Source organism: Coregonus clupeaformis, unplaced genomic scaffold, assembly GCF_020615455.1.
Source record: "Coregonus clupeaformis isolate EN_2021a unplaced genomic scaffold, ASM2061545v1 scaf0703, whole genome shotgun sequence".
NCBI lineage: Eukaryota > Metazoa > Chordata > Actinopteri > Salmoniformes > Salmonidae > Coregonus > Coregonus clupeaformis.
The window spans coordinates 137,885-151,459 of NW_025534158.1; the positions used below are offsets into that span (position 1 = coordinate 137,885).

Below are 13,575 nucleotides of genomic sequence, written 5' to 3' on the forward strand. Positions count from 1 at the left end.
TAGTGACACAACACTGGAGACCAGTCTGCTAGCCACAGAGGCCCTATTAAATAGTGACACAACACTGGAGACCAGTCTGCTAGCCACAGAGGCCCTATTAAATAGTGACACAACACTGGAGACCAGTCTGCTAGCCACAGGCCCTATTAAATAGTGACACAACACTGGAGACCAGTCTGCTAGCCAGAGGCCCTATTAAATAGTGACACAACACTGGAGACCAGTCTGCTAGCCACAGAGGCCCTATTAAATAGTGACAACACTGGAGACCAGTCTGCTAGCCACAGAGGCCCTATTAAATAGTGACAACACTGGAGACCAGTCTGCTAGCCAGAGGCCCTATTAAATAGTGACACAACACTGGAGACCAGTCTGCTAGCCAGAGGCCCTATTAAATAGTGACAACACTGGAGACCAGTCTGCTAGCCAGAGGCCCTATTAAATAGTGACACAACACTGGAGACCAGTCTGCTAGCCAGAGGCCCTATTAAATAGTGACACAACACTGGAGACCAGTCTGCTAGCCAGAGGCCCTATTAAATAGTGACACAACACTGGAGACCAGTCTGCTAGCATAGAGGCCCTATTAAATAGTGACAACACTGGAGACCAGTCTGCTAGCCAGAGGCCCTATTAAATAGTGACAACACTGGAGACCAGTCTGCTAGCCACAGAGGCCCTATTAAATAGTGACAACACTGGAGACCAGTCTGCTAGCCATAGAGGTCAGTTCTGTTATGTTGTTACCTTTGATGGCGTTCTCCACTTTGCCTTGGAAACAAAAGAAAACACAGAGACAGACTTTAACATGACGGATGAACTAAGACCACATGTTATAACTGTTGTAGCTGTAACAATGCATTATAATGCTATAACTGTTGTAGCTGTAACGATGCATTATAATGCTATAACTGTTGTAGCTTTAACGATGCATTATAATGCTATAACTGTTGTAGCTGTAACGATGCATTATAATGCTATAACTGTTGTAGCTGTAACGATGCATTATAATGCTATAACTGTTGTAGCTGTAACGATGCATTATAATGCTATAACTGTTGTAGCTGTAACGATGCATTATAATGCTATAACTGTTGTAACTGTAACGATGCATTATAATGCTATAACTGTTGTAGCTGTAACGATGCATTATAATGCTATAACTGTTGTAGCTGTAACGATGCATTATATAATGCTATAACTGTTGTAGCTGTAACGTTGCATTATAATGCTATAACTGTTGTAGCTGTAACGATGCATTATAATGCTATAACTGTTGTAGCTGTAACGATGCATTATAATGCTATAACTGTTGTTGCTGTAACGATGCATTATAATGCTATAACTGTTGTAGCTGTAACGATGCATTATAATGCTATAACTGTTGTAGCTGTAACGATGCATTATAATGCTATAACTGTTGTTGCTGTAACGATGCATTATAATGCTATAACTGTTGTAGCTGTAACGATGCATTATAATGCTATAACTGTTGTAGCTGTAACGATGCATTATAATGCTATAACTGTTGTTGCTGTAACGATGCATTATAATGCTATAACTGTTGCAGCTGTAACGATGCATTATAATGTTATAACTGTTGTAGCTGTAACGATGCATTATAATGCTATAACTGTTGTAGCTGTAACGATGCATTATAATGCTATAACTGTTGTTGCTGTAACGATGCATTATAATGCTATAACTGTTGTAGCTGTAACGATGCATTATAATGCTATAACTGTTGTAGCTGTAACGATGCATTATAATGCTATAACTGTTGTAGCTGTAACGATGCATTATAATGCCATCTCTGACCATGTAGTCCTGTTGTGTGCTTGTCCCACCTAGCTACCTTAAGATGAATGCACTAACTGGAAGTCGCTCTGGATAAGCGTGTTATAAAGGTGTTATAAATGTGTTAAGGGTGTTATAAGGGTGTTCTAAGGGTGTTAAGGTGATTATAAGGTGTTATAAAGGTGCTATAATGTGTTATGAAGAGTGGTTACCTCCAGCCATGCGCAGAGCTGTGTCCAGGGTGTTAAGGTGATTATAAGGTGTTATAAAGGTGTTATAATGTGTTATAGAGAGTGGTTACCTCCAGCCATGCGCAGAGCTGTGTCCAGGGTGTTAAGGTGATTATAAGGTGTTATAAAGGTGCTATAATGTGTTATAAAGAGTGGTTACCTCCAGCCATGCGCAGAGCTGTGTCCAGGGTGTTAAGGTGATTATAAGGTGTTATAAAGGTGCTATAATGTGTTATAAAGAGTGGTTACCTCCAGCCATGCGCAGAGCTGTGTCCAGGGTGTTAAGGTGATTATAAGGTGTTATAATGTGTTATAAAGAGTGGTTACCTCCAGCCATGCGCAGAGCTGTGTCCAGGGTGTTAAGGTGATTATAAGGTGTTATAAAGGTGTTATAATGTGTTATAAAGAGTGGTTACCTCCAGCCATGCGCAGAGCTGTGTCCAGGGAAGGAACTACTTCCTTCTCCAGCTGAGTCTGGATCCTCCCACCCAACAGAGGCCCGATGTCTGACAACAACATTACCACAGCATTACCATAACATTACCACAGCATTACCACAACATTACCACAACATTAGTACAGCACATTACCACAGCATTACCACAACATTACCACAACATTAGTACAACATTACCACAACATTACCACAACATTACCACAACACATTACCACAGCATTACCACAACATTACCACAACATTACCACAGCATTGCCATAACATTACCACAGCATTACCACAACATTACCACAACATTAGTACAGCACATTACCACAGCATTGCCACAACATTACCACAGCATTACCATAACATTGCCACAGCATTACCACAACATTACCACAACACATTACCACAGCATTACCACAACATTGCCACAGCATTACCACAACATTGGTACAGCGCATTACCACAGCATTACCACAACATTACCACAGCATTACCATAACATTGCCACAGCATTACCACAACATTAGTACAGCGCATTACCACAGCATTACCACAACATTACCATAACATTGGTACAACATTACCATAACATTGCCACAACATTACCACAACATTAGTACAACACAATACCACAACATTATTCTCCTCCCACCCAACAGAAGCCTGATATCTGACAACATCATTACCACAATATCACCAACACATTACAGGTAGCCTGGCCGGTGGCAGGTATCCTAGTGGTTAAGAGCGTTAGGCCAAAAACCCGAAAGGTCGCTGGTTCGAATCCCTGAGCTGACTAGGTGAATAATCTGTCGACGTGCCCTTGAGCATCTCTAATTGCTCCTGTAAGTAGCTCTGGATAAGAGCGTCTGCTAAATGACTAGAAATGTTACATGTAAACAACAACATTACCACAACATTACTACAACATTATCATAAAGTTATCATAACATGTATCTCATACTCACTGTCCAGGTCAGACAGGACTTTATTCTTAGCTGTAGTGAACTGGGACGTCAGATGGTCAATTTGCTGCAGGACACATACACACAAACACACACACAGTATCAAACACTACGGCTGTGTGAGAGAGAAAGACAGTTTGAGAGTGTGTATGTCGTGGTGTGTGTGTGTGTGTGTGTGTGTGTGTGTGTGTGTGTGTGTGTGTGTGTGTGTACCGCTGGTGTGTTGTTAGCGAAGGTCTTCAGGTCTCTCATGTTGGTGCTGATGAAACGCCGTGTTGACTTGATCTGAGACGTGATGTTTTGGTTGGCAGCCTGCGCTATCAGCGCCCCAGTCCTAGAACACACAGACACACAGTCAGCTTCTGACATCACACAGTGCAGTCCCAGAACACACAGACACAGTCAGCTTCTGACATGACAGTGCAGTCCCAGAACACACAGTCAGCTTCTGACATGACAGTGCAGTCCCAGAACACACAGTCAGCTTCTGACATGACAGTGCAGTCCCAGAACACACAGACACACAGTCAGCTTCTGACATGACAGTGCAGTCCCAGAACACACAGACACACAGTCAGCTTCTGACATGACAGTGCAGTCCCAGAACACACAGACACACAGTCAGCTTCTGACATGACAGTGCAGTCCCAGAACACACAGACACACAGTCAGCTTCTGACATGACAGTGCAGTCCCAGAACACACAGTCAGCTTCTGACATGACAGTGCAGTCCCAGAACACACAGACACACAGTCAGCTTCTGACATGACAGTGCAGTCCCAGAACACACAGTCAGCTTCTGACATGACAGTGCAGTCCCAGAACACACAGACACACAGTCAGCTTCTGACATGACAGTGCAGTCCCAGAACACACAGTCAGCTTCTGACATGACAGTGCAGTCCCAGAACACACAGACACACAGTCAGCTTCTGACATGACAGTGCAGTCCCAGAACACACAGGCAGCTTCTGACATGACAGTGCAGTCCCAGAACACACAGTCAGCTTCTGACATGACAGTGCAGTCCCAGAACACACAGACACACAGTCAGCTTCTGACATGACAGTGCAGTCCCAGAACACACAGACACAGTCAGCTTCTGACATGACAGTGCAGTCCCAGAACACACAGACACACAGTCAGCTTCTGACATGACAGTGCAGTCCCAGAACACACAGTCAGCTTCTGACATGACAGTGCAGTCCCAGAACACACAGTCAGCTTCTGACATGACAGTGCAGTCCCAGAACACACAGACACACAGTCAGCTTCTGACATGACAGTGCAGTCCCAGAACACACAGACACACAGTCAGCTTCTGACATGACAGTGCAGTCCCAGAACACACAGAAACAGTCAGCTTCTGACATGACAGTGCAGTCCCAGAACACACAGACACACAGTCAGCTTCTGACATGACAGTGCAGTCCCAGAACACACAGTCAGCTTCTGACATGACAGTGCAGTCCCAGAACACACAGACACACAGTCAGCTTCTGACATGACAGTGCAGTCCCAGAACACACAGACACACAGTCAGCTTCTGACATGACAGTGCAGTCCCAGAACACACAGACACAGTCAGCTTCTGACATGACAGTGCAGTCCCAGAACACACAGACACACAGTCAGCTTCTGACATGACAGTGCAGTCCCAGAACACACAGTCAGCTTCTGACATGACAGTGCAGTCCCAGAACACACAGACACACAGTCAGCTTCTGACATGACAGTGCAGTCCCAGAACACACAGACACACAGTCAGCTTCTGACATGACAGTGTAGTCCCAGAACACACAGACACAGTCAGCTTCTGACATGACAGTGCAGTCCCAGAACACACAGACACACAGTCAGCTTCTGACATGACAGTGCAGTCCCAGAACACACAGACACACAGTCAGCTTCTGACATGACAGTGCAGTCCCAGAACACACAGTCAGCTTCTGACATGACAGTGCAGTCCCAGAACACACAGACACACAGTCAGCTTCTGACATGACAGTGCAGTCCCAGAACACACAGTCAGCTTCTGACATGACAGTGCAGTCCCAGAACACACAGTCAGCTTCTGACATGACAGTGCAGTCCCAGAACACACAGTCAGCTTCTGACATGACAGTGCAGTCCTAGAACACACAGACACACAGTCAGCTTCTGACATGACAGTGCAGTCCCAGAACACACAGACACAGTCAGCTTCTGACATGACAGTGCAGTCCCAGAACACAGACACACAGTCAGCTTCTGACATGACAGTGCAGTCCCAGAACACACAGACACACAGTCAGCTTCTGACATGACAGTGCAGTCCCAGAACACACAGACACACAGTCAGCTTCTGACATGACAGTGCAGTCCCAGAACACACAGACACACAGTCAGCTTCTGACATGACAGTGCAGTCCCAGAACACACAGTCAGCTTCTGACATGACAGTGCAGTCCCAGAACACACAGACACACAGTCAGCTTCTGACATGACAGTGCAGTCCCAGAACACACAGACACACAGTCAGCTTCTGACATGACAGTGCAGTCCCAGAACACACAGTCAGCTTCTGACATGACAGTGCAGTCCCAGAACACACAGACAGCTTCTGACATGACAGTGCAGTCCTAGAACACACAGACACACAGTCAGCTTCTGACATGACAGTGCAGTCCCAGAACACACAGTCAGCTTCTGACATGACAGTGCAGTCCCAGAACACACAGACACACAGTCAGCTTCTGACATGACAGTGCAGTCCCAGAACACACAGACACAGTCAGCTTCTGACATGACAGTGCAGTCCCAGAACACACAGTCACACAGTCAGCTTCTGACATGACAGTGCAGTCCCAGAACACACAGACAGCTTCTGACATGACAGTGCAGTCCCAGAACACACAGACACACAGTCAGCTTCTGACATGACAGTGCAGTCCCAGAACACACAGTCAGCTTCTGACATGACAGTGCAGTCCCAGAACACACAGACACACAGTCAGCTTCTGACATGACAGTGCAGTCCCAGAACACACAGACACAGTCAGCTTCTGACATGACAGTGCAGTCCCAGAACACACAGTCAGCTTCTGACATGACAGTGCAGTCCCAGAACACACAGACACACAGTCAGCTTCTGACATGACAGGGCAGTCCCAGAACACACAGACACACAGTCAGCTTCTGACATGACAGTGCAGTCCCAGAACACACAGACACAGTCAGCTTCTGACATGACAGTGCAGTCCCAGAACACACAGACACACAGTCAGCTTCTGACATGACAGTGCAGTCCCAGAACACACAGACACACAGTCAGCTTCTGACATGACAGTGCAGTCCCAGAACACACAGACACACAGTCAGCTTCTGACATGACAGTGCAGTCCCAGAACACACAGACACACAGTCAGCTTCTGACATGACAGTGCAGTCCCAGAACACACAGACACACAGTCAGCTTCTGACATGACAGTGCAGTCCCAGAACACACAGACACACAGTCAGCTTCTGACATGACAGTGCAGTCCCAGAACACACAGACAGCTTCTGACATGACAGTGCAGTCCCAGAACACACAGACACACAGTCAGCTTCTGACATGACAGTGCAGTCCCAGAACACACAGTCAGCTTCTGACATGACAGTGCAGTCCCAGAACACACAGACACACAGTCAGCTTCTGACATGACAGGGCAGTCCCAGAACACACAGACACACAGTCAGCTTCTGACATGACAGTGCAGTCCCAGAACACACAGACACAGTCAGCTTCTGACATGACAGTGCAGTCCCAGAACACACAGACACACAGTCAGCTTCTGACATGACAGTGCAGTCCCAGAAAGACACACAGTCAGCTTCTGACATGACAGTGCAGTCCCAGAACACACAGACACACAGTCAGCTTCTGACATGACAGTGCAGTCCCAGAACACACAGACACACAGTCAGCTTCTGACATGACAGTGCAGTCCCAGAACACACAGACACACAGTCAGCTTCTGACATGACAGTGCAGTCCCAGAACACACAGACACACAGTCAGCTTCTGACATGACAGTGCAGTCCCAGAACACACAGACACACAGTCAGCTTCTGACATGACAGTACAGTCCCAGAACACACAGACACAGTCAGCTTCTGACATGACAGTGCAGTCCCAGAACACACAGACACAGTCAGCTTCTGACATGACAGTGCAGTCCCAGAACACACAGACACACAGTCAGCTTCTGACATGACAGTGCAGTCCCAGAACACACAGACACACAGTCAGCTTCTGACATGACAGTGCAGTCCCAGAACACACAGTCAGCTTCTGACATGACAGTGCAGTCCCAGAACACACAGACACACAGTCAGCTTCTGACATGACAGTGCAGTCCCAGAACACACAGACACACAGTCAGCTTCTGACATGACAGTGCAGTCCCAGAACACACAGACACACAGTCAGCTTCTGACATGACAGTGCAGTCCCAGAACACACAGACACAGTCAGCTTCTGACATGACAGTGCAGTCCCAGAACACACAGACACACAGTCAGCTTCTGCCATGACAGTGCAGTCCCAGAACACACAGACACAGTCAGCTTCTGACATGACAGTGCAGTCCCAGAACACACAGACAGCTTCTGACATGACAGTGCAGTCCCAGAACACACAGACAGCTTCTGACATGACAGTGCAGTCCCAGAACACACAGACACAGTCAGCTTCTGACATGACAGTGCAGTCCCAGAACACACAGTCAGCTTCTGACATGACAGTGCAGTCCCAGAACACACAGACAGCTTCTGACATGACAGTGCAGTCCCAGAACACACAGACACAGTCAGCTTCTGACATGACAGTGCAGTCCCAGAACACACAGACACACAGTCAGCTTCTGACATGACAGTGCAGTCCCAGAACACACAGACACACAGTCAGCTTCTGACATGACAGTGCAGTCCCAGAACACAGACACACAGTCAGCTTCTGACATGACAGTGCAGTCCCAGAACACACAGTCACACAGTCAGCTTCTGACATGACAGTGCAGTCCCAGAACACACAGTCAGCTTCTGACATGACAGTGCAGTCCCAGAACACACAGACACACAGTCAGCTTCTGACATGACAGTGCAGTCCCAGAACACAGACACACAGTCAGCTTCTAACATGACAGTGCAGTCCCAGAACACAGACACACAGTCAGCTTCTGACATGACAGTGCAGTCCCAGAACACACAGTCAGCTTCTGACATGACAGTGCAGTCCCAGAACACACAGTCAGCTTCTGACATGACAGTGCAGTCCCAGAACACACAGACACACAGTCAGCTTCTGACATGACAGTGCAGTCCCAGAACACACAGACACAGTCAGCTTCTGACATGACAGTGCAGTCCCAGAACACACAGACAGCTTCTGACATGACAGTGCAGTCCCAGAACACACAGACAGCTTCTGACATGACAGTGCAGTCCCAGAACACACAGACAGCTTCTGACATGACAGTGCAGTCCCAGAACACACAGACAGCTTCTGACATGACAGTGCAGTCCCAGAACACACAGACAGCTTCTGACATGACAGTGCAGTCCCAGAACACACAGACAGCTTCTGACATGACAGTGCAGTCCCAGAACACACAGACAGCAGACAGTGCGCCCCAACACACAGTCAGCTTCTGACATGACAGTGCAGTCCCAGAACACACAGTCAGCTTCTGACATGACAGTGCAGTCCCAGAACACACAGACACACAGTCAGCTTCTGACATCACACAGTGCAGTTACAGCCGTTGGTCAATAGAGGACACTGTCTCCATGGAAACTCTGATCCACTATAAATAACACTGAGGCCCAAACTAATACTGAACACCATCTAATAGTGAACACAATCTGATACTGAACACAATCTGATACTGAACACAATCTGATACTGAACACAATCTAACTTCAGTAGTTCACTACTGTTTTACCATGTAGCGGTGTAGCTAACTACTGGAACTACACACTACTGTTTTACCATGTAGCGGTGTAGCTAACTACTGGAACTACACACTACTGTTTTACCATGTAGCGGTGTAGCTAACTACTGGAACTACGCACTACTGTTTTACCATGTAGCGGTGTAGCTAACTACTGGTACTACGTACTACTGTTTTACCATGTAGCGGTGTAGCTAACTACTGGAACTACACACTACTGTTTTACCATGTAGCGGTGTAGCTAACTACTGGAACTACACACTACTGTTTTACCATGTAGCGGTGTAGCTAACTACTGGAACTACACACTACTGTTTTACCATGTAGCGGTGTAGCTAACTACTGGAACTACGTACTACTGTTTTACCATGTAGCGGTGTAGCTAACTACTGGAACTACACACTACTGTTTTACCATGTAGCGGTGTAGCTAACTACTGGAACTACACACTACTGTTTTACCATGTAGCGGTGTAGCTAACTACTGGAACTACACACTACTGTTTTACCATGTAGCGGTGTAGCTAACTACTGGAACTACGTACTACTGTTTTACCATGTAGCGGTGTAGCTAACTACTGGAACTACACACTACTGTTTTACCATGTAGCGGTGTAGCTAACTACTGGAACTACGCACTACTGTTTTACCATGTAGCGGTGTAGCTAACTACTGGAACTACACACTACTGTTTTACCATGTAGCGGTGTAGCTAACTACTGGAACTACGCACTACTGTTTTACCATGTAGCGGTGTAGCTAACTACTGGAACTACACACTACTGTTTTACCATGTAGCGGTGTAGCTAACTACTGGAACTACACACTACTGTTTTACCATGTAGCGGTGTAGCTAACTACTGGAACTACACACTACTGTTTTACCATGTAGCGGTGTAGCTAACTACTGGAACTACGTACTACTGTTTTACCATGTAGCTGTGTAGCTAACTACTGGAACTACACACTACTGTTTTACCATGTAGCGGTGTAGCTAACTACTGGAACTACACACTACTGTTTTACCATGTAGCGGTGTAGCTAACTACTGGAACTACACACTACTGTTTTACCATGTAGCGGTGTAGCTAACTACTGGAACTACGTACTACTGTTTTACCATGTAGCGGTGTAGCTAACTACTGGAACTACGTACTACTGTTTTACCATGTAGCGGTGTAGCTAACTACTGGAACTACGTACTACTGTTTTACCATGTAGCGGTGTAGCTAACTACTGGAACTACGTACTACTGTTTTACCATGTAGCGGTGTAGCTAACTACTGGAACTACGTACTACTGTTTTACCATGTAGCGGTGTAGCTAACTACTGGAACTACACACTACTGTTTTACCATGTAGCGGTGTAGCTAACTACTGGAACTACACACTACTGTTTTACCATGTAGCGGTGTAGCTAACTACTGGAACTACACACTACTGTTTTACCATGTAGCGGTGTAGCTAACTACTGGAACTACGTACTACTGTTTTACCATGTAGCGGTGTAGCTAACTACTGGAACTACACACTACTGTTTTACCATGTAGCGGTGTAGCTAACTACTGGAACTACACACTACTGTTTTACCATGTAGCGGTGTAGCTAACTACTGGAACTACACACTACTGTTTTACCATGTAGCGGTGTAGCTAACTACTGGAACTACGTACTACTGTTTTACCATGTAGCGGTGTAGCTAACTACTGGAACTACACACTGCTGTTTTACCATGTAGCGGTGTAGCTAACTACTGGAACTACGCACTACTGTTTACCATGTAGCGGTGTAGCTAACTACTGGAACTACACACTACGGTTTTACCATGTAGCGGTGTAGCTAACTACTGGAACTACGTACTACTGTTTTACCATGTAGCAGTGTAGCTAACTACTGGAACTACGTACTACTGTTTTACCATGTAGCGGTGTAGCTAACTACTGGAACTACGTACTACTGTTTTACCATGTAGCGGTGTAGCTAACTACTGGAACTACACACTACTGTTTTACCATGTAGCGGTGTAGCTAACTACTGGAACTACACACTACTGTTTTACCATGTAGCGGTGTAGCTAACTACTGGAACTACGTACTACTGTTTTACCATGTAGCGGTGTAGCTAACTACTGGAACTACGTACTACTGTTTTACCATGTAGCGGTGTAGCTAACTACTGGAACTACACACTACTGTTTTACCATGTAGCGGTGTAGCTAACTACTGGAACTACACACTACTGTTTTACCATGTAGCGGTGTAGCTAACTACTGGAACTACACACTACTGTTTTACCATGTAGCGGTGTAGCTAACTACTGGAACTACGTACTACTGTTTTACCATGTAGCGGTGTAGCTAACTACTGGAACTACGTACTACTGTTTTACCATGTAGCGGTGTAGCTAACTACTGGAACTACGTACTACTGTTTTACCATGTAGCGGTGTAGCTAACTACTGGAACTACGTACTACTGTTTTACCATGTAGCGGTGTAGCTAACTACTGGAACTACGTACTACTGTTTTACCATGTAGCGGTGTAGCTAACTACTGGAACTACGTACTACTGTTTTACCATGTAGCGGTGCAGCTAACTACTGGAACTACGTACTACTGTTTTACCATGTAGCGGTGCAGCTAACTACTGGAACTACACACTACTGTTTTACCATGTAGCGGTGTAGCTAACTACTGGAACTACGTATTACTGTTTTACCATGTAGCGGTGTAGCTAACTACTGGAACTACGTACTACTGTTTTACCATGTAGCGGTGTAGCTAACTACTGGAACTACACACTACTGTTTTACCATGTAGCGGTGTAGCTAACTACTGGAACTACACACTACTGTTTTACCATGTAGCGGTGTAGCTAACTACTGGAACTACACACTACTGTTTTACCATGTAGCGGTGTAGCTAACTACTGGAACTACACACTACTGTTTTACCATGTAGCGGTGTAGCTAACTACTGGAACTACACACTACTGTTTTACCATGTAGCGGTGTAGCTAACTACTGGAACTACACACTACTGTTTTACCATGTAGCGGTGTAGCTAACTACTGGAACTACACACTACTGTTTTACCATGTAGCGGTGTAGCTAACTACTGGTACTACGTACTACTGTTTTTGCTCAAATCAAACATGGGTGAAGTAGCAGGAATGTTCTTTGTTTTCCTCACCAGACCTGCCTGATTCTCACTGGTTGTGTTAAATAGCCTAATTACACATTCTGTAAACATCTGACTACACAGTGGTCTGTTCTTCCAGTGTGAAGTCTTGACATTTCAGATATAGATATTATGTTTTTTAGTAGTGGTTTAGAAGTAGTGAAGTACTTGTTCAGTCATTTTAGTTCTGTAAACTACATTGAACACAAATAGAAACGCAACATGAAACCATTTCAAAGATTTTACTGAGTTACAGTTCATAGAAGGAAATCAGTCAATTGAAATAAATAAATTAGGCCCTAATCAATGGATTTCACATGACTGGGAATACAGATATGCATCTGTTGGTCACAGATACCTTAAAAAGGTAGGGGCGTGGATCAGAAAACCAGTCAGTATCTGGTGTGACCATCATTTGCCTCATGCAGTGCGACACATCTCCTTCGCATCGAGTTGATCAGGCTGTTGATTGTGGCCTGTGGAATGTTGTCCCACTCCTCTTCAATGGCTGTGCGAAGTTGCTGGATATTGGTGGGAACTGGAACAAGCTGTCGTACATGTCGATCCAGAGCATCCCAAACATGCTCAATGGGTGACATCTGGTGAGTATGCAGGCCATGGAAGAACTGGGACATTTTCAGCTTCCAAGAATTGTGTACAGATCCTTGTGACATGGGGCCGTGCATTATCATGAGGTGATGGCAGCGGATGAATGGCACAGCAATGGGCCTCAGGATCTCATCACGGTATCTCTGTGCATTCAGATTGACATCGATAAAATGCAATTGTGTTTGTTGTCCGTAGCTTATGCCTGCCCATACCATAACCCCACCGCCACCATGGGGCACTCTGTTCACAACGTTGACATCAGCAAACCGCTTGCTTACACAACGCCATACACACTGTCTGCCATCTGCCCGGTACAGTTGAAACCAGGATTCATTCGTGAACAGCACACTTCTCCAGCGTGCCAGTGGCCATTGAA

The 13,575-nt window shown here is 45.8% G+C and overlaps 1 protein-coding gene across 2 annotated transcripts in view; it reads right to left on the reverse strand.

Annotated features, from left to right (window-relative positions):
• The window catches only part of prom1b (prominin 1 b), a 124,310-nt gene that overhangs the window by 76,072 nt on the left and 34,663 nt on the right, over positions 1 to 13,575 (reverse strand). For both annotated transcript variants that reach the window (XM_045216402.1, XM_045216401.1), the window contains exons 5-8: positions 3,651 to 3,771; positions 3,441 to 3,504; positions 2,444 to 2,533; positions 748 to 771 (exon numbers count right to left, since the gene is read on the reverse strand). In XM_045216402.1, coding sequence (XP_045072337.1) covers positions 748 to 771; positions 2,444 to 2,533; positions 3,441 to 3,504; positions 3,651 to 3,771 — 299 coding nt within the window. The remainder of the gene's footprint in view (positions 1 to 747; positions 772 to 2,443; positions 2,534 to 3,440; positions 3,505 to 3,650; positions 3,772 to 13,575) is intronic.